Here is a 24,252-nt window from a genome sequence, read left to right as displayed (position 1 = left end):
CCAGAAACTTAGAGTAGCACAACGTGGTATGGAGAGGTGCATGCTGGGCATAACGCGAAAGGACAAAAAGAGGAATGAGTGGATAAGGAAGCAGACAAGGGTTTGCGATGTAATAGAGTTTATTAAAAGCCTTAAATGGAGATGGGCTGGACACATAGCTCGAAGAAGAGACAATCGTTGGACAAATCTAGTCATCCAGTGGTATCCAAGAAGTACAAAACGTCCACAAGGTAGACCTAGAGGCCGCTGGATCGATGAAATGATAAAGTTCTGCGGAAGTACGTGGCAACGCAATGCACAGGACCGAGAGAAGTGGAAGCAACTTGAAGAGGCCTTCATCCAGCAGTGGATAGATTCAGGCTGATGATGATGATGATGATGATATATATATATCCGAAGCGATTTCATTAGGCGAATGCAAAAATGAAATGAAAAACTGAAAAAAAAACTAATGAAAAAATTAATGAGGACGCCTACATCTTATCACTGTCTATAACAGGGGCTTAGTCAAAGCTAAAAATACAATTAAATCGTGCGAAAGCAACGTGATCAGTTAGCGGAGGAGGAGTAGTGAAGAGACGTACTGTCATAATACGACATTCCAAGTTACAGAGTATGTATCAAAATTTACAAGTTGATAAGGGCTAATAAATAATATCTATATCATCATCATCAGCCGGGATCAATCGACTGCTGGATGAAGGCCTCCCCAAGCTTCTTCCAACTCTCTCGGTCCTGTGTCTTTCGTTGCCAAGTATTTCCGCTGAACTTTAGCAGTTCGTTAATCCAGCGGCTTTTAGGGCGACCCTGTGGCCGTTTCGTGCCCCTCGGGTGCTACTGGATGACGGTATTTGTCCAGCGGCCGTCTTATCGGCAAACAATGTGCCCCGCCCATCTCCATTTCAGCTGATTGGCAATGTCTATTACATCGCGTATTCCTGTCTGCTTCTTAACCCATTCGTTACTCTTACGGTCCTTTCGCGTGATGCCCAACATACACCTCTCCATGCCTCGCTGTGCGACTCTTAGCTTTTGGACATCTCTCGTGTTGAGTGTCCACGTCTCGCACATACGTGAGCACAGGTAGCACACATTGGTTGAACACCTTACGCTTAAGACATAATGGTAGGTCACTCTTGAAGATATTATTCAGACGTCCGAAAGCACTCCATCCCAGCTTTGTTCTTCGAACAATTTCATCGTGCATGCTTCTGTCTATGGGCACCTGCTGTCCAAGATAGACGTAGCTGCTGACTTGCTCGAGTTGGGTGCCATATCTATATAAGATGATAAAATACCTACAGAAGTATACTAATTTAGTTGTTGGACTATGAACCCTCACCAGAATATCATACAGAAGAAGTCAGTTAACTAATTATTATGATATACAAAAATATATAAAAAAAGTGACAGGCGCTCGCGTCCTTTATATATTACACATATTTCTTTATATCGCGTATATGACTGCTGTGTATGTATTTGCATTCTGTTGAATAAACTTTAATACTTTAACTTTCGTGAAAGCCTTATAGTTTCTCGATCATCTTCTCGTCAGCTAATCTAAACACATCCCTGAAGGTTAATCATATTATCTTAAAGACGACGGTCTTTAAATGAAATAGCTGTGTATACTACTCAGGAACCGCTCAAAAATCTAGTCTTTGGTAAGGGGAGAAAGGAAGGAGAACACCACCATACCACATCTGGTTCCTTTCAACACAAGTCACCTGATTTCTTTGCTCTCTTCCCAAGGTACGAAGTTTCTGACTATCTCCAGTCAAGACATACATATTTTATGATGGTTTATTATATTACTAGCTACACTGTACTGCTCCCTATGTAAGGTGTGGAACTTACTATTTAGTATTATATTTTTGATGCCTTACAAAAAAGTCTCCATTATTTTCAATATCAACTTACAGCCGTATCCATACAGTTTTGAACCGCACTCAACGCAGTTAGTGGTTTATCGGCTGAATAAGAAAACTATAAAAAATAGATGCGTACAGGAATGCGCACGAAAATGAAACATGGCGGCCGTCCACCTCCTGTCAGTCTGACACATGACAGGAGTATACTTATATACATACGTAAAGAGTCGGCAGAAATTAATTCATTACAAATTTTTTGTTGGTTAGAATCATCACGGCTTTAGTGTGTGTATGCAACACTACATCAATTTATTTAAATAATCATCTAACATCGAGTATTCAGTAGAAATAACGAGTGTTTTTTTTTTAGTTTAGATAGAACTTACAAAATGGTTAACTGTCAAACCGAGCTATAATACTGCGCAAACTTTTTGATATTTTTGATCAGTATAATCTGGAAAATCATGATGATTAGAGTCATATTTGAACAACGCTTCCAAATTATCCAAATTTACTTTTTAAATCTATCGTCGATTCGCGCAACTTATAAGCGTATATGAAAAATTGACACATATAGAGTGAAAATTCAGAATATACCCCATACAGACTCCAATACATCCACAAAAAAACACCGTTTGGTGTGGATTATCGCCTGGAATTGGATTTTATTTTTTTGAAAACGAAAATTGCAATGCAGTTTCTGTCAATAGTAGATAACGCTACAGAAACATGATAACTGATTTTTTTGGCATGAATTAGATGATTTTGATCTGGGCGATATGTAGTTCCAACAAGATAATGCAACATGTTATACAGCTCATCACACAATCAACTTATTGAGAGCTAAATTAAAAATATACCTATATCTCTTATTCGATAACCCTTTAAATGTCTCATAATAATCTCGTACCTCTCACCAGGCACCAATAGCGAGGACTGTGCGGCTTGTCAATACACTCTTTAGTGGATATCGACCTTTTTAGCGATGCATTATGTATTTTTTTACGATTATATTTTATTGTTTAATTTGTATGTTTCTTGAATTATTATTGTTGTTTATTTTATTTCTTTTGCTATGACATAATTTATTGCTTTGTTTTTTTCTTTACTAAGTTGATATTTTACATGTACTTTTTATTCTAAATGTTGTGAAAGTCTGGAATAAATAATTTGTTATGTGCTCAATTTATCTTTTTTAAACAAAAAATAAAAAGAAATTGTATAATCTCAAGGTTTATTTTGTCTCATTCCAAAATATTTGTGCACGACTTTGGTGTGTGATTAACGTTATTTACGCCATAGTGTAGCCTACTTAAGAGCGTACATAAGTGAAACAGCAAATAATTTTGAACTGTATGTAGAACGAAATTACGGCCGCGTTGTCAATCGGAAAGCGATAGTCGAGGCGTCTGCACGTCGATCCGTTTTGTCATGGCGTCAGATGAAAATCTTCTTAAATCGTGTAAAGATGACTAAAAAACTTTACGTATGTACTTAAAAAAGAAAACATGTCAATGAATATACTATTGTTATTACGAATATAATAATAAACATAACATTAAAAGGACGCATGTTGAACTTTTATGACAAATTATATTTCGTTTGGCTTCCGTCATTTGCACCCGCGACCCGCATTCCGCGCATTGCCTAGTCACGATCTTTTTAGGCCATGCCTCAGCTGAGGTATAGCCTTAACAGGTGTACATACATTATAGGTGGAGGAAGAAAAACTAAGTGCTTTTAGAAGTATGTTGACAAATTTCTAGGGCTTCTATTTTTATACCGAAACGATAATAAAAACCACCATTCATGATCACATATATATCATTCATACCACGTAAATTATGTTGTCGTACGAATGAATTATTTGCTCTCGAAATTTATAGTTCGCAAATAAAACGTCGCTGTTTTTTCTCTCTTTTTTTCTGCAAAAAAATAATTCTGCGGTTGAAAGCTTCAAATAAAAATTTTATGGCTAAGGTTACAAAAAAAAACCAACAATAAGAAAAATTGTTGACAAAACATTTTGTAGTTGTAGGTGAAGCAATAGAAATGATCAGATTTGATAAAATTTCCCCATGTTTACAATATTTCGTAAAATATTTTATTTTTATTTTACTCCACCCATTCCCGCCCAAACTTGAAAGGGAAGGGCAAATTCAAGCAATTTCATTTTAAGCCGATCCATATCCTGCGCATACTTACAAACCTGTAGGTTATTCTTGTAATATTACTACTACGTGACATGGTAACGTAACATTATTACTAATGGAGCAACTGCCTTAGATGGAACCAGGCCTCCGCATATCAGCGTACCAGTCCAATCTATCCTCTGTAATCTTCCTCCAATTCGGAATTCCGATCGCTGCATCAAATCACCGCATTTTGCGTCTCCCTCAATACGGGTCGTTTCGTTGTACAGGGTAGCTTATTTTTGTCAGTAATTATTAATATACCTAGTGACATTAACTGTGTTGATTAAGCAGGAATCGACTTCGGGTGATCTTATAACTGGGGATAGCTTAAATTTTATATGTAAATAATAAGTTTCATTTGTATTTTATTAATTATAATGTATTAAAACTAGCTCTAACTAAGCTAAAACAAAAAATATGCAGAATTTTATACCAGCGAAGGAAAGACTTGCTGTGACCATCAGGTAGGTAAATTAAATCAATGAATCTCCATTCGTTCCCACAGTTTATAGTTCATGTTGCGCGGTGTGTACACATTCAAAATATTTGTGCAACAGCATAGATCGTGCAAATAATAATTTGAACATGTATTTGTGGACGCTCTGTTTCAACACGCTTCCGTAGGTATCGCCTAAAATTATTCATCAGCTGTTATGCATATTATAAGCCATCAATGTCAAGCCGAATTATGAAAGACGTCAACTGGAAGCCTCCCTTTACGTCTATCAGTAAGTTAAAAACAGTCAAAGCTTTTTAATTTTAGCTAAATCATGATAATTATTACATTTTAATCTTAAACTCATAGTAAAAGAATATTAATAAGATTTAGCTGTAATACTTAGATAGTTTATTTATGTTATTTATGTACTAGCGAGATCGAAATAAAAAAATAGCAAACATACGAGATGAAGGAATTGACGGTTTCGTTTTTCGAGTTCTTCAACAACTGTTGGATTCGAATAAAAACATAGCACTTCACCAAAAAAGTTTACGTCCAGAAGGGGAACATGTATTAGCCTCGCAGTTCTTACTATGGATACATGGAAAACCTGGAATAAGGCCATATTTTAGACCCATTAAAAGTCGTGACTTTGACCGCGCAGATAATTGGCGGGAAGTTAAAACAGGCAACATGTTTTAATATCAGAAGTAGCCTACCTCCAATAAAATGGAAAGTGAGAATACCTTAGGGAAATAGTTGTAAAATACTCATTGGAAGAATTGCTATTGAAAGGAAATCAGTTGTATATTAACATAAACACATGGAAGAAACTTATTTTTGACGTGCTCTAAAATATGCTCACAAGAAACTTCGTAAGTACTTGAGATGAAAGATTATAGTTGGATGGAATTATGTTATTTCCAATAAATATTGTAATACAAATAGTTCATGTATCTCTGAGTATAGTCAAAACTTGTTGGTTAAAATCCACTGATAGTATATAGTAGTTGACAGTCTTTTCATTAACTAATACACTCTGATATGTCAAATGGCTCATTAGAGCTTCAATCCGAGGTGAAAGATCTTGGCATAATTTTTGACTCCATATTATTGTTAGTAAGCTTTTAGACGACAAACCAAACCATTCAACAATTGCTCTTGCTATTGCCAACTGCTCTTCTTTCTTCAAGACATGCTCGCTTTTCAATATATAACTTTTGCCCATGATGCATTTTTACTTGCTCTCAAGAGGGGTGGTTTCCACTTTTAACTTAACTGAAGAATTTGGCTTTATATGCACCCATTAATTACCGAAGTGGCCAAAGCCATGATCGTCTGTTTCGTCGTGTCAAGTCTTATCACGAACTTTTAGCGAGGGCTGCAAGACTAATCAATGCGCTACCCTGAAACAGACATTTTCAGTGGTGTGCCGTGTATTTTGTTTTTGAAATTGTATATGTAATCAATTCTTTTTAAATTTAATTGTCATGTTGTGGACATCCTGAATTCTCATTTGTTGTGTATACGATGTTTTATTTTTATATAAATAAATAAATATGAATTATTCTCGGTGTCGACAGTTATGGATACTGATCTAACCTCTGCAAGGATTAGTTTAAACTGCATTGCAATAATGCAATAGAATGTGCATCATAGTATCCTCTATGTTCAAACAAACATCGCCCGGGCGCGTGTTTATCTGAAGCAATTTCCCGGATCCCGAATTATAGCTTTGTTGACACTGAATACATTCAATTGCCGTAAAAAAATAAATAGTATTTTTTTTGAAAAACCAGGCATTGTTGGTGCGGAAGTAAATGTATTGTTTGCAGTTTATATCTGCGAAAAATGCAGGAATTATTTTGTTAATATAAATTGGAATTGTTCTATTTGAACACAGTGATAAATTGTAAATTTATAATATACAAATTGTATTATTATGTATTTACAGAATTTTCGACATAAATCAAAACCTATTGTTTGCGATTTACTACAATTAGATTATAATAAAAACGATTTTGAAACTTGACAAAATAATGCGTTTATATAAAAACTATATTATTTAAATATGTTACCGAATGACGACTTAACGACCTAAATATATACATATCAATGGTGAAGGTTGCCTGTTGAAGGTAGGTAGGCTGTGGTAGGTAACTGAAAAAAAGTCCTAAGACAGCCATATTTACAGAACTTGAATTTGAATTTTATTCATATTCAGTGTTTTACTGAATTAGCTTTTTATAATAGATATTTCACGAAAAAAATGTAACATGCTATAAATATGGACATGAAAACTAATGCCCAGTAAGGATTAAAAATCGGGTGAGAAAATTTTACTGTCTCGGTAGTTTAGCGGTTTGTCAAAGGGACCGTTTCGCATCAAGTACAGCACCAAAAAAAATAATGAATATTTATAATGTAAACGTGTTAGGCTGCTATACCTATAGCCTCAGGTTTTGACATTGTGTAATTGTGTTATTTACAATATGTGTGTAATCGTTTGCATGTGTTGTATGTATCAAATTAGTTCAATCATTTGTTGGATTGTGTTATATTATATAGCTCGTTGGATATTGGTGAAATTTTTACGTGCCGTCTGATTGACCAAGTCGACAAAAAATATATATTTTGGTAAAATGTAAAATAGTATTTAAATACGTAAATAAATAGGTAATTAAAATAATTTTAATTAAGAAAGTAGGCTATAACTAATCGACTAGTAAGGAATCTTCATGCATCTTTGAGAAAGTTTTTATTAAATGAAAAATAATTAATCCTATTTACTTAGTGTTAGAAAATCGTCATATATTCTAAAAACGTAATGAATATTACTGCGATGGACATTTTACTAGTGTCACTGAGTTTTAGTCGGATCGGAATACAATATTAACTATACAATACGCTAAATATTTTACTTATAATTATTAAGAATAAAATATTTTTTTATCGACAACTGAATATAACACAAGGTTTTAAATTATCAGTTTTATTTGAAATTAAGTACATACTTTTGAAAAAAACCTTTGATATATATTTTAAGAAAAACATCTAAATGAAATATAAAATATATAATAATTCAAAATATGAATTATTCTGAACTAGGCGAACTTATGTGTAGTATGTTCTTAGTTAACTTTAGATCTAATTGATACGAATTAGTATGGCCGAAAAGTCAATTGATAGTAACCGTCCATAATAATTATTTTTCATATACCCCAAGCAGCGCACGACTGATCTAACCCCATGGGGGGTTACTAGAGGTCACATTTACACGATGTGGACATAAGTCTTTATTCAAAATGTATATTGACTAGTGTATTTATATTTACAGATTTCCTTCTGATTAGCGATGGACGAAACGTCGAGAGCGTCGACAGCTTCAAGTACCTGGAAGTACACATCACGGGAGATGGCATTTTGCAGAAATAGCTCGCTATCCGAATGGGAATGGCTGGAGCAACATTCAACTCGATGCGAATTGTCTGGGACTCACGATTGTACTCGGTCAAAACCAAATGCCGCCTATTCGACGCTTGCATTCTGACGGTGCTGCTTTACGGTAGCGAATCATGGCACCTTACGAAGGCTCAGAGTAACCGTATACTGAGCTTCGAAAACAGATGTTTGCGACGAATACTGGGTGTGCAACTGTGCTTTAGGAGCAACGAGGAGATAAAAGAACGCACCAAGCAGCCTCTCATCACGCTGAAAGTGAAGAGGCGACGTTGGACCTGGCTACCGGCTTCCGGCGACCTGAAAGGCCGCTAAATACAATTTACAGAGTGTATACGGCAGAGCTACGGGATGCTGGTTTGACCTGGAACGAAGCAAGAAGGCTGGCGAGCGACAGGGATTTTTGGAGGCGCCGCGTGGTGTCCATATGCTCCAGTTAAGGGGCGGATATGGACAAAGAAGAAGAAGAAGAAGTATATATATATAGCTAATATTAAGTGTATAACAGGAGACTTTGTAACTCTTTCAGTCTAGTGAATGAAACAGGTGTGACAAAAATATAAACGGCTGAAATCCATTTTGTGTTTCATATACGAGTTACTATTACTATATTTTCATGTGTAGATTTGTAGCAGTTTTTACCTGTATCTGGCAGAATATCTCTCCGTACGGCCAGCATTTGTAGAGTGCAGGTAGAAAGGCGACAGGTGCGACTAGGACTCCGATGAACAAGTCGTTAAGGGCGAGGGAAGTCAAGAGGTAGCGAGGCTGCAACGGGACAAATATAAATCAAATTTATTATTCAAATTTTAAAATGTTGCTGCATTTGAATGCACGGGAGCGAAGCTTTATTTAAATATTGCATGCGTAATTTTATTCCATAACAATAGTATCATAACAAGTTTATAAAATGGATTTATTTTTTGACAACTATAATTACATTGAAACAATTTATGTGTAATTGTTTTAAAACAAAATTGTTTTTGTTAATCCAACTTTAACTGAATCCTATCCGTTGATTTTGGATTAAGTATAAATCTATCTTCGGTAGACTCAACCATTATAACTTACTGGCGTTGAAGATTCGAACAACCTGTTTCCAATGACGGACGATGATGACAGTGCGAGAGGGTATAGGTATTATTATTGGTGAAGAGTGCCTGTTGAATGTAGGTATGCTGTTGTAGATAATTGAAAAAAGTCCTAGGACAGCCATATTTACAACACTTGAATTTGAATTATGTTTATATTCAGTATATTACCGAACCAAAATAATATTATATTTTACATTTTTATAATAGATGTTACACGAAAAAAGACAAAAGGCAAAAAAATAGATATAAAAAGTAATGCCCAACCGTGATTCAAACTCGGGCTAGAAAATTCTACTTTACAGTATTTATTATTTGACAACGAGACCATTTGGCATCGAGTCCAGCGTAGCTAAATGAATGTACTTATATATTTATAAAAATTACATCGCTGTTAGCACCGGAGAGCTTTTTAGGCCTGAATACCTATAGCCTCAGGTCATGCGATAGTATTACACCAATTTTGACATTAGAACTCTTGCTAGAAAATTCTACTTCTCGACAGTTGGGCATTTTGACCGCAAGACCATTTGGCATCGAGTCCAGCGTGGCTAAATGAATGTATATATTTATAAAAATTACCTCGCACCTGAGAGCTTCTTAGGCTTAAATACCTACAGCCTCAGGTCACGTGATAGTATTATACTGATTTTTAAATGTTATGTGTTTTTTGAAAGTATGTATTGTATGTTTAAAATTACTTAGAAACTTTTTTTGTGTTAGTGCCATAGCTACAAACAGATGTCGTTGGCAAATTAACTAAATTATATTATCTTTGTACAGTATAAACAAATGAAGCTATTATTTCAATACGTTAATATATTGGTACTTAATTATAAATTATTTTTAAATAAGATAGGTTTTAAATAACAGCGTAGTTGGAGTCTTCACCGCTGGTATATAAATGATCTGCTTCTCTTCTCGTTGAAATATTTTGAATTATTATTAAAAACTAATTAAAATATTTTATTAAAAAGTATGTATTTTTACCTGACTGCTGATATATCTGGAGTACCGCCGGCTGTTCAGCACACAGATGACCAGTAAATTTGCACCAACTATCCCAATCGACATCATCATGATGACGAAAGCCCTCACGACGTCTCCCACGGTCAAATTTGAGATGAACTCCGCCTGGGCCAGCCGGGGGTGAGAACAGGAGCTGTTCCACAGCGGTGGAGCGGTCAGCCACGTGGCTTTCGCGTCAAACATATTAACTGACACTTTAGGCATGAAGATGTCTTTAAAATCATCTGACTATATTAATTTACTCATATTTTTATGTATGTTAACAAAATTTTCAACTAATCAACTCATTATATTTGATTCAATATCGAGTCACATTTTTTTACTGTACGTATTTTGATAAAAACAATATTATTGTACTTACTTAGTTTTTTTGTTAGACCAAATTCCACAGAGTATTTTGAGGGTAAAAGTTATTATTTTCAGACGTGCATACTCATTATTTAAGATTATAATTATTTACGTGTTTATAAAAACTCTATTATGTGTTAAAAACATAAATATTATCATATTCGAGAAAGCCCGTGGGTTATTTTGAAACCGAAAAGTAAATAACTTAAGTAAAATAATATCTACCATTCAGTATTTTTATTATAAAATTTCAGTCATTAAATATTATTTTTTAATTACTGAGGACACTTTTTATTTACTATTACGCTTTATTTTACCGATCACTTTAACATTTACGTTTGATTCATTATTTCTTTGCTCACTCAGCTTGTCACTTTTAATTATGTATTCACTTGATATTGTAATTTAAACGTCGACACAATCAATATGACATCTTTATTTTTTTTACATCATTACAAAATCGCAAAATTGTTAACATAAAATTTAATATCGTAAGTATTAGTTATTTCGCTTAAAGTATCTACCATATTATTATTTACACAAATTAAGTTTTATAAATATTAATATATGACATTTATTATGTAGTTAACTCATTTTTCCTGTTTTTGGTGTTTTTTTTCTTTTATTTAAACTGTAGTTTTTAAACAATGATCTGTCTTATTGGATTGAATTATTTAGATCAAATAACTATTAATTAACCGAATCTTCGTCATGTATTTTTTGTTGCTGCACCTGGAAAAAAAATATTATTATATTATAATATGTAGGTACTTATATCAAAAAAATATGGTTCACTATTTTTTGTACTTTAGACGGAGCACATCGATACCGAGAATGTGGTATAATATTAACCGACTTTATATAAAAAAGGTTAGTTTTATTTTGACCGTGTTTAGGAAAAAGGGCGTAACCCACACAGAACAAATTTTACAGGAAAGGCAAAAAGACTTACTTCCTTTTTACAGAACGTGTATTTAGTTGTATACATTGTTAATATCTAATAAAAGCACTTTTCGAAAAATCGACGGTTACACCCTTTTTCCTAAACAGCGTCGATTTCATTGGTGAAGTCTGTTAAAAATAATTTAATTTTAGAATAATCTTCGTATGTATTTGCCGGGCTATACTGGATCCAGAAAATGATGAAGAGTATGGCATTCAAATTTAAAACATAGTTTAAAAAAAATACATAAGTACTATAAAAATAGAATTATCTATCAATGGTAAGATGATATAGAGCAGTGATAATCAAGGATTGTTTTGTTAGGTGTATTAACTATAATTATACCATGATATTGCAACACATTAAATAGAATGTAGGTATACAGTTACGTGTTTTGTAAATATAATATTATATTTATGAATTTTCTATTATACACATGTTTATAATCTCACAGGATCTGTGTTTCAGATAGAATTATAATCAAATTGAAGGTAAAAAAAGCATAAAATCGCACCCTCGCAACTAAACCGCCACAAGTCAAAATTTACGTGTTTTGAGTTAATTACTACGTTTCATTGTCTATCATAGTTCATAGTATATGTACCGTGTCATATCTCTAAGTCATCAAATTCAAGTCATAACTTCATTCAATATCTAAAAATATTTCAAAAACACAGTACAAAAATGCGAAAGGTAAAAACTTCAAAGCTGATTTTCTCTGTTTGACGTTTTTTGGATTGTGGCAGTTTAGTTGCGATGGTGCGAAATAACTTTCATTAACTATAATGGGTGACCCCGACGTGATTAATAACATTAGAGCTTGCATCAACTTGCATAACATCTTTGATTGTGAGTATATTAAATATAACAGATTATATTATTCATATAGATATTAAAATCAAATCTTTTATCTACAGATAATGTAAGCTTTGTCATGAAGTACTTATAGCGATACACCCATGTCTCAGCTCAGGTTTGAACTTTTCCCTTTGTAGAACGTTAACCTCGTCAACAAGATAACATGTACGTGTTCTCCCAATCATGTTGATATTTTGAGTTATCACATACATCTCTTAGTCTGCGTTTAACCAATTAGGTACATCAATGTTACACAAATATTGCAATGATTGCGATATGGTGTCTATGCAAATATATGAAACTTAACCTGTAGTTTAAACACCCCCATATTTGCTCATCCAAACGAATGTATTGCCAAGATTCTAAACAGTATTATTAAATCAACTATCTCTGTCCCAGAGTAGCGTGGCGGTAAGGTGTCAGGATTAAAAAAGCAACATTAAAAAATGTGCCAGAATTGACAAAATTATTTTAATAATTCATTTTTATAAAAGATTTGAGAATGTAACATTTTTATATTGAACATAAATAATTTGAAAACATCTACGATATGTACAGTGTTGTCAACCGTACTATAATTATAGTACAATACTATAATTTTGATTCTGCAAAAAATGTAAAATACTATAATTTTACGCCAAATATGCCAAAACACTATAAATTTAAAGGATTTAAGCCGAAAAATGTTCTTGTACTATATTTTTTACAGAAATACTATATTTTTTACGTCTTTGTACTATAATCAGCATAGAAAAAGATGGCAACACTGACCTTTTTTACATAAAATCTATTTAAAAAAAATACGACGCGTGGCGGGACTCGAACCCGCATCCACCGGATTCGTGTCAATGTGCTTTATGAATTGAGACATGTGCATCCTATATAATTACGATGAAATAAATTTCATATTCACATTAAAATTCAAATCTATTTTACATACAATGAACACGACACATTACAAATTAAAAGCGTTCACGATTTAATTTAAATTAATATAAAATAATTAAGTTGATCTTATCTTACAAACTTATAAAATAACGTCCACCTAAACTCACTCTCATGTAAGTGGAATATTTCAATATCCAAAGCGATCTAATTGAACACAGTTATTGCTCTTCCAATTGGCATTACTATGAGAAAACATGTGTACGGAAATTTATACGTATACAGTTGGCCGTATATTATTGAAATCAATTCCTTGCCTAAATAAACCATTTACGGATAAAATACGTAACAAAAACCACCGTAATACAAGAGAAAGACAGAAGAAAATAGGTAGGTAAGTGAATTCGAAGTCCAATCATATCATATAATTTATAAAAAAGTCTGGTAGGTTCTCGTATTAAGTCGTACTTATATTATACCTATCAACAATCTAATTATAATTACAATGTTATTATCACACATACTGTGATACCCAAGGCCTGAACAAAAACGATGCATGAGTGCGAGTGAGAAAGTATTCGGCACCCTTTAATCTCCGCGACACACGCTAGAGTAAGATAAAAGGTCTACATATTTTTGAGTTAGTTTCCAAAAGTATCGCCGGCAAATCGTGGTGAATCGCTTCACGTATCGTCGATAATCTGCGAGTTCGTGTTGCTAAAATTGCTATTTTTTGTGTTAAACATAAAGTCAGTGGTAAATATTTTTAGTTAATTAAGTAGGAAAGGTGGTTCTGTGTGTTGTATTAAAATATGTTAGCCATACTGATAAGCAAGAAGATGGTATTACGTTTCATAGGTAAGTTGATACATGTTTGTGACAATTTATTTGTATATTATTATTTATTTTAATATCAGTGACCTAGTGTTTCTTTAAAATAACTTAAATTATGGATATCTTTACCTAATGGTTAAATTTTGACCGCTTGACCGCTTAAAAATACTATATAACGTAAAAAAATAGAAAATTGTATTTTAATTCTGAGCGTCTAGTGCGAGCACTTTGGGCGAGCACTAGCGAAATGGTCTATGGTCTCGTACATTTGTAGGCGAATGCATTCGCTCGCCCACAAACCAAACGCACGGCACGTAGCTTCATTTAGCAATGCAACGGGTGGCGTCTAGGTGTATCTATAGTCTATGGTGATACCAATAAATATCAAATTAATGATCTTATTGAATTTAATAAACAGTATTGTCAGCAATTATTTTCCACGAACAACAAGTATTTTTTTCTCAATGCCTTTCTATACGGCAATCTCTTTCAGGTTAGACAGCTCACGGTAAACGGTGCTAAGGCGAAATGTAATACGTACAATTTACATGTAACCGGGAGAACAAACAACGGATGCTCTCGATTTCTATTTCAGGGACACACGTGTCAATACTATCAAAAAATGTTTCCATTTACACCACGTAAAAGTCGGAAACAATGTATGACTAAATATAATAGATCTCTTCCTCAGGTATTGTTCGGCAAAATGAAGCTGTGTTTCTTGCGTATATAACGCACAGTAGAACCTCAATTATTATCAACTTAACCATGAAACGTTATGGTTATACCATCATGTTGCTTCTCATTACGGCTACCAAATTTAAGCACAACATAGTTAACCATATGTTCTACTAAATTAACTAAAAATAATTACTACTAACATTATATTTAACACAAAAACAATAAATTTTAGCAACACGTTCTCGCAGTTTTTAAATGACTATAGTCATTCAAATCAATATTTACCGGCGACGTGTACATAAAATATTTAATTTAGCCGTAGAAATTGTATCTTACTCTAACGCATATTGCGAAGATATAAGCGTGCGGAATGCTTTCTCACTCGCACTTATGGTGCGTTCTTGTTCAGGTCTTGATCTTTTCTTGTTTATTTTTATTATATTTAGTCAAATTGGTATAAGTGTCGAACATAAAATATTGTATGTAAAAATTGAAGTGTATCAAGCAGGGCCTAGTTAATTCATTTGTTTATTTATTTATTTCAGTACCTTCCTATTGTTATTATTGGTATAATATTTACCTTCTACATATTTACAAAACAAAAGACAATATTTCGGTTGGTAAAATTTTCTTTTGTTTTATTAATGGCGGAGTAGTAGGAATAATGGATAAAACAATATCTCGAGTTACATTCTTTTGACACGGGCTTATGATATCGGTGTGTTCTTTTTTCTTTCGCAAGGGACGTCAAAGTGGCGAAGCGTGCTCGCAATATCTCCATTTATTGAATTTCACTTGTATTAATGGCGCCTTGTTTTCAGATTTCTCTCATATAAAGCGATAAAAATAAAGAAATCGTTTTACCTACTGCAATTATTTTAGTTTTTTTGCCGGATTGCTACAAGCCGTGTGAATACTAAAATTTCAATATTCCATTCTATTTTTTAATATCTTTAACGTCTTTGTTAAATATTGATATTTTTACTTACTCATGTGTTAAAACGATGATGATATTCATGCTGATATCGATCTGAAACCTTCGCTAATATTATACTCCTGATATATCATCTAGAATATATAAATATTCTAATGATATCTTGCTATCGATTGGACTCGATAGTTGTACGATTCATGAACTATACTGGTCCAAAGTATGTTTCAATATATTAAACCTCAATGCTGTAAACATACTATACCTACTGATTGACGGTTTGCAGTGAATGACGGTGTAAGAAAATTGGTAATTCATTAAGCTTTCTTGTTGCATTATCGGCGTTAGGTCCGATCTCCTTTATTGATATAATTAATAACTATATACTATTTTCATATATTTAAACACGCATAATTGTCATAAAATATAGTTTAAAGAAGAGACAATCGATTGACAAATCGAGTTAGTTATTCAATGGTACCCAAGGGGTATAAAAAATCCATAAGATTTACCTAAAGTTTGCCAGGATTAACGAAATAATAGATTTTTGATAAAACCATTGACTTGCCATGATATAGAAAAGCCCTTTGGCTATCTTCACATAGGTTTAATGCATATACATTTTCTGATAGTTCGTAAAGCATTTGGAGCCATACATTAGTCGGCGTATTGGTATTAAATTGTATGCAGCTAATAAGGAATTAACTAAATAGTTTTGAATAGTTTTCAGCCAATGAGGCTATATATCGGGTTTTCCCAAACTGAAGGCGGCCAATATACGATTTTTGTCAGTAAAAACATCTCTACAAAATACATGGAATTATAACGCATATTATGACCGAAAGAAATGGAGTCACATTGGAAGGGTTTAGCTAGATGATGATGAAATGATTTAATGTCTTGATAATATATTTTTACATAATCAATCTATGCATGATTAATAAGAATTCAACAAACGATTTTAACTAATAAAAATGCATAACAAAAAAAGGGATATAAATAAACTGAATACAAACACGTCTGCTTGATATGCTACAATATTCATGTGCAGCATATGACATCCATTATTATCAAAGGCCGTTCTTTATTCAGATTTCTACAATGATTTTTCTTTCTGTATGATTTTCTATTCCTAGTACAGGAACGCATATATGAAAATATTCATGAATTTGGATGATCAACTTCGAATAATTTTGATGTCATATCACCACAAAGTAACGTCATATTTTTTTTTTAATTTGCGTATTGTTAACATCCCATTGGTGTCGTGAAATAAAGAAAGAGGTTTCATAAAGGTTTTTTACGACATTGACGATTGTTAACCACTTGCTTAACCTATTAGGTCTACGCTCTGGATCCAAACACACATTGAAAAGAACATGTATTATTAATATTATTAATAATAATATTACGAAAATTATAGCAATACAGTTGACATTGAAAAAAGTGCAAAATTACTAATGCATACACCAGTGATCATAAATTATTTTATCAAAAAATGTAGATAAATAAATAACAGTTGAAGAGCCTACCAACCTTTAACGATCAGTTGACCTTCCCTAATAGCCCTTTGCTATATCCAATCTGAGAATTTACATTCAAAACTGTAATTTTAAGGATATGATGTTGATTAAATATATATATATATATATAATATATATACCGGTGACGAGAAGTGGAGGTAGGCCATTAAGATTCGTCATAAATAGTAGACACCAAACTTTGTCAGTCATACTTATTTGTTTTCGTTTAACCAAGAACACAATTTGCAGATGGTGCTGGGTAGTTTTTAAAAATCAATTAAATGCTGCCTAAACCAAACCAGAATAGTGTATGGCGTATGCTATGGGTCATCTGACAAATAATATTAGTGAATACATTTTCAGTCATAATTGTTTGTATTCCTTGAATTAGAAATGCATATTTAAAATATTCAAAAAATATTTATAATAAAACTCAGGGGATGATGATAAGTGCAGAGAGAAAGTCTGTTCGGAGTTGCTCGGATGAATCGATGAGAGACTTTATTTACTGACGCAATAATAAAATAATATAGACAGTGACGAAATTATGATGGCAGGTACTGGTATACTGGTATTACTGAATTATTATTACTGAAAGGACTGCAATGTACCGAGATCTTATGATCGAGTTCCGAATGAGGAGTGACTATTTCCACCATTTTCTATATATACAACTAAATATTTAATAAATCACAATAGTCATTGTTGACCTAGCTTATGATGGAGAAATCTGCTGACAATTGCCTATCTCAACTTCGAATTGTTTTGATAACAAAATATGAAGTAGTAGCCGTAGTGTGTCACACCTGTAATGGTGACATGTAATGATTACTACAAAACTAATCCTTTGTTAATTATTTAAAAAGGTTTTTACCTTATTTTATTGTATATTATATAAGCGAGAGTTGGCTATATTTTTCTTCAGTGTGCATTTACCACTGATAAGTGCGCATTGTGTCTGAATATGACGAAAGGCAAAACCCGAGTCGCAAAAAAATAACTAAAATGGAATAGAATAAAAAATGAAATGCCATTAAGTACCCTCGATTGATAGTATTAATTTTCTAAATAATATTTTGTCTATAAAAAATAATGATCACTTCATTTTATATAAGAAAAACAACGTTTATAATGTGTAGATACAGAAAATAAATATTTTCACCATTTTCATTTATTCCAGAATTAGCAATCAGTTGGTAATGGCAGACCTTTAACAAGCCGTCGCATGTTACAGGCGACACCTATTTATAGAGGTCTTAATTTATTGCAGGCCGCAGGGACCCCGCCAGCGAGAAACTAATGCACGCCCTCGCCCCTTTTGGGAATCGGAAAACTAATGTGAAACTCACATTATCACGTTGCATGCTGTATACTAATGAATTCGATTGCACGAGTCGGTATGTCATCTTGTCGCAATACAAATGGAAATAAATGAATTTTTTGTACTTCCTACATAGGTACGTAAGAAGTGTTAATATGTATATGTTGGTGTTGTTTCTAATACCAAATTCGATATCATTTACCACTCCATCTCTTGAAATAATATAGTAGGTCCTTGCGAGGCTATTCTAACATATCACTTAACATCCAAAAAGAGCTACATGTGATAAATATATCACATTTATCACTTTATGTATTCACGCAGTTAATTATTACAATAAGTTAACCGTCTGAACTGTCAAAAGGTATTATCCGTGTTATTATATAAAAGGTGTTATGTTTTTATATATATAAACAGATTCTCTCTTGGCTGTGTTCACTTTTAGAGCGAAATAGAGTACGTCAATTTTACTTATTGAGAATAGAGATGCAAGGTACGACTGTTTTGAAAAAAAATTACGTAACGGCCGCCGCCTTAAGGCGATGTCTTTATAGTTTATTAAGCCTTTCTGCAAGAGGCACCTAGCGGAAAAATACGAAGCTTGCAATTTGACACATTCTTTTGATAATTTACAATGTCAACTGTATTAATTAATAAATATGTATCCGAAAACAATAAAAATAAAAATATTTTTTATTTTAAGTCAAGGATAGACGTTCAATTTAAGAAAAGTGTTTTAAAATGTGAATTTGGTGAAGGGTCCCATGTTACTATTACATATTATTTTATAGTCATGTTATTATTAAAATCTAGTTTATTAAGTTTTCTATTTTTTATAGAGATTATGACCAATTTATAGTTTTAATATTTTTTATATTAATTTAAAAAAAACATCAATTTTTATAAAAATATAAATGTGTATCACTTGAATTTTTTTAATATTATATACCTATTATTATATTACATAAATTTCTCGTCAAAAGAAGGAAATCATGATTATAATAGCTTTGTGCTTATTTTATGTTAATTTATGGGAAAATTACATGCACGATTTTTACTTTAAGTGTATAATAATAATTTCCATTATTTATCTCTGTGTAAACTATTATATCCGTTTTGTAAAAATAATATAAACGATTGCCTTGAAAAGCTAAGATTAACGGTAGAGACCTTGAATCATAATTGGTTTATATCAATTTTCTTGAGATTACATAATTGGATTAAATGTATTATTGCGCTAAAAGTGTCATTAGTTATATCAATATTTTCTGCCATTTGTAGTAGGTACAAAATAATATTGTCAATTTATATCTACACAGTTTGTTTGTAGCCTGTCAAATAAAGCTGTAACTATATTCGAATACCTCCGGGACGTTTCTTGGAATAATAAATATGCATGTCATTCGCCAACAAAATCTACAACTATAAAGATACGCATGACTAAACCTAATTTAACTTGTATATAATCAAAGGTAGAACTATTTGCAATTCAAAACTCAGAACAAACCATGAAAAATGTTGCGTATTTGATGTAATTAATTGTTGTGAAGGTATTTATACATAATTACAATCCCACCTGTTATTATGAAATTTGTAACTCTGACCATCAGTGTAAGACATCGGCGAAGGGTACCTTTTAGAACGAAAGGAGATCAGAGAAAAATGACACACTTGTCAGTTATATTTACGGGAAATAAGAAGATAATACGATAGATACGGGTAGAGGAAGAGAGTCTCAAATACGGCCTCCTTATTAATAGGAATAAGACCAAGTTAATGGCTGTTGATCGGGCCAACCTTCTACCAACACCAAGTACACTCCAAAACCTCAAAACAGTCGACAAGTTTGTATATCTGGGATCGATCATCAGTGGAAAGAGCGGATGCGAAGCGGAAATAAGAAGGCGCACACAGATTGCAAAACATGCGATGACACGCCTTACCACAATATGGAAGGATCGGAGAATTTCGATTGCCACAAAAATGATGCTTGTGCAAACATTAGTGTTCTCGATATTTCTACACGGAGTCGAGTCGTGGACCCTTAAGGCAAGAGAACGGAAGGCAATTTATGCCTTTGAGATGTGGTGATGGCGTCAAATGCTTCGCATTTCTTGGACGGAGCACAAGATGAACCAGTCAATCATCCAGAGACTGAAGATAAAGGAACGGCTCTCGATTATATGTCTGAGAAGAATTCTGCAGTTTTTTTGACATATCGTCAGGCGCGGACCGGAAAACCTGGAGAGACTGGTAGTTTTGGGTAGCCTACAGGGAAGGCGAAGCAGAAGAAGAGCGTCTGCGTGATGGAGCGATCAAGTGAAAGAGCTGACTGGGGGGGTACTATCCATTCTGCCCTGAGAGAAGCGGAAGATCGAGAAGGATGGAAAGTCTTGGTCGCTCAAAGGATGGCGAAATTTTAATTTGGTCACGATACTCAGCCATGAGTGCACGACCAAGAAGAGAATAGAGATGATATTACTGCTGTTGAATAGGTACACACTAATACGATGAAATTTCAATACCTCACTGGTGATATAAAATTGACACAAAACAAATCATTAGATTACTTAATATTTTTTTTAAAACAATCTAAGCATATTTATTTATAAGTGATTGAATGCCATAGAAATTATTTTTTTAAGTTATGTAATTATTAATTATTTTAATAATATATTATAAGGAAAGATTTTAGGCTTATGCATCAACGCCTATCATTTTGTATAGACTGCTCCAGACATCTTGAGATCACGTGACATAAAGTTCATACAAAGAAAAAACATCACTATTCATGGCAAATAATTAGATTAATTTATTAAAGACAGATGTCGCGCAGTTGCATATATTTTTTAACCTTTATTTTTAATACATTCCTACTTTCCTACACGTACAATAGATGTCGTTGGTAAATTAAATTATTTTTATAAAATAAATTGATCATATAGGTACTATAGGTTTGTATACAATTAAAAAAATATTATTAAGAAAGTAGGCTATAATAAATGATCGCCTAATATAAAGCACCTTCGCACTGGTATATAGTTGGCACACTTCAAAAGAAGGTTTCAAAATTTGTATTTAGAGTATGTATGTAGAGTATTTAATAGATATATATATATATATATAGTAATAATAGATATTAATTCTTGTAAAAGTATGTACCTATATTCTCAGTAAATTATTTATTTTTAAGTATGTATGTCTTACAAAATCCTTGGTTTAATTATAAGAGTTTCAAGATCATTCAAGAATGTCCGAATAATATGTATGTTATTTATAGGTATCGCTTGTATTGTCTTGTCAAATATGCCAGTGTTATCATAGAGTCCTCACATAATAGAGTCCTCACATGTCTCTTCACATAATGAAGCCGGATAGAGTCGACAATATATTTCATCATTTTGTTTATATATGTTTGTGTGGATTCTTACCTTATGACAATGAAAATCAAAGATTTTTTCCGCACGTTTTCTTTCTGGCATACAATTCATACAATCCGTGTCTACTCGAAGAGCAATTTTCTTTTTAAACATTTCTTTCTGCTTTATCAGAGGTTTATTAATTAACAGTCTCCTTTAAGTAATGGTTATATTTATGTTAGTTAGGTTGTCTTCAATATAGGAAGATCAATTTATACTTACTATTAAAGAAAACATACGATTGTTGTATATTAATAACAGTAAATCAGTAACCATTTGTGTAGTAAACTTATTACCTAAGAAAACGTTATGACCATTTTTCTTAGAAAATGGTTAGATGATAAATAAATACTAAATTCTCAAAAAAATCTATCTATCGATCAACTAATTTAACAAAATAACATAATTACAGATTGTCATATATAATAATCATCTCCCTCCATTTTAGAAAGTGAAAACACGCTGTCACTTTTATTCTTTGTGGTTTTTTGTCTGGATTCAGGACTTGGAGGTGGACAAATAACACACCGGAACTGTGTTAGAAACGGCGAGATGTATTTACGTTTAATATTATCTAATGGTTACATTTTTACACAAATTCTTTTCAACTTATGGTTTTGGCGGATAGTGAGGTTAACAGTGCTTACTGCGTTGCTGTCAAAAATGCTTCTCTTGCACTAAAACAACGGTCGCTTACGAGCGGTACAAATGCAGCGTTGCCGTTCGTATTTTCTTGTAACGGCATTTAGATAATGATGCCGGTCAGATATTTAATATTATTTAATTATTTTCGCAATCAACTCTTACTATCTGTTGGTTTGATACGGACTCGGGCCTCTCCAGATACACAGAGACATCCCCAAAAGGGGACCATTTGGGGGTGTAACTACTTAGAAATTACAAACAAAGCTAAATGAGTTGCCTAGAGGCATAACTTAGATATTCCAAAAATCAAGTTTTGAGATAATCGCAAAAAAACACCAGAGCACTGTTTTTTTTGTAATTAGAAGAACAGTATTAAACTCCCTTAAATATTAATGAGTGAGTCATTTTAATTTGTTATACATATATATTACTCCTAGTGGTGCAAACACAATATCATACTATGAGAAATAGAGCTCCCTGATTGGTTAGAAAGGCCTTGGTGACAGAACTTACATTATTCATTGACAAATGTTAGTTATGACACCAACAGTCAATTTTATCAACGATTTTTACATGGTTTAAAATAACTTTTGTTACCTAACTATTTTTGTTTATAGTAATACATTTTCACTTGGTATATTTAACTCAAAAATAACAAAATTTTAAAATGTGAGTTATGACTCTAGGCGACTCAAATGGTCTTTATTACATTATATTATGATGTAATAAAAAACTTAAATAAATTAAAATAATACAAGATACTCATACCTAGATGATTTGGACAAACTTGGTTCCATCTTTCTATTATTCAGCAGTTTGCAACGTCTGTATTAGTAGAAAACTAGTGACATTCTTTATTTGACTAAAATATTATTGAGCTTTTGTCTTAATCTGCATTCTGACAAAATACCACGTTTTTATGTTGTAATTTTCCCTGCGGGCTATATGACCAAAAAATTTAGAATTCGGTATAGACAAACCGAGAAGAGTTATCTCTAAACTGGAGTTTGCTTATGATGAGCTCGTTCATCTGTTTGGCAATTCATGAGACTTTCAAAATCTCCCTTCAGCATCTAGCCTCTGTTTTTTCTATGTCTCGTAGGCATATATTCAAATTGGGAAGAAAAAAAACTTACTAGATAAATTTGACTACATTGAGTAATATTTTTTCTCATCCAAATTGGTTGAAGTAGGTTTATTATTTTTCTAGCGATGTTTGTTATTTTTCAATAAACTAATATTCTTTTTTTTCTGATTGCATAAGAAGAGATAATCATCGGACAAACATAGTCATTAAATAGTAGCCAAAAGGACATAATACCGAAAATGTAGATATAAAGGCCGCTGGATTTATGAGATATTAAGGTACATGAGAAAGAGTCATAGAATTAGCTTGGATATACCTTAATCTGGCAGTAAATTAATCGAAGCTAGTCATAAAGAAACTGCTACTATTTATGATATTGTATGCTAAGTTGTAATTAATTACAAGATAAAAAGAGCTTTTAATATACAACGTTTTTAAATTCTGTTGAACTATATAAACTTGACTTGACTAGCTTAAACGATCAAAAAAATATACTTGACATGTCATATTTATTTCCATAGTAACGCACGTGTGTATTAATAATTTAGTTGCTAGGAGCCCGGAACACATAGCAACTAATAATGGTGTCGAAATAACTTTTCATACAAAACATAATTAACAGAAAATTAATTCAATTCTACTTAAAGATGGCTAAAAGTATTAAAAAATGTATTGGCATCGTGTTATGATATA

General features: G+C 32.6%; 1 protein-coding gene across 1 annotated transcript in view; it reads right to left on the bottom strand.

Annotated features, from left to right (window-relative positions):
• Positions 1–10,288, bottom strand: part of LOC147075721 (trace amine-associated receptor 9) — a 229,679-nt gene extending 219,391 nt beyond the window's left edge. Inside the window, exons 1-2 of the mRNA XM_085942045.1 lie at positions 10,046–10,288; positions 8,607–8,732 (exon numbers count right to left, since the gene is read on the bottom strand). Of these exons, the coding sequence (XP_085798171.1) occupies positions 8,607–8,732; positions 10,046–10,288 (369 nt within the window). The remainder of the gene's footprint in view (positions 1–8,606; positions 8,733–10,045) is intronic.
• Positions 10,289–24,252: the final 13,964 nt, after the last annotated feature.

Source organism: Rhyacophila brunnea, unplaced genomic scaffold (assembly GCF_057557595.1).
Source record: "Rhyacophila brunnea isolate RB1 unplaced genomic scaffold, BYU_Rbru_1.0 scaffold_14, whole genome shotgun sequence".
Lineage (NCBI taxonomy): Eukaryota > Metazoa > Arthropoda > Insecta > Trichoptera > Rhyacophilidae > Rhyacophila > Rhyacophila brunnea.
This window is presented reverse-complemented; position numbering and strand designations above follow the sequence as displayed.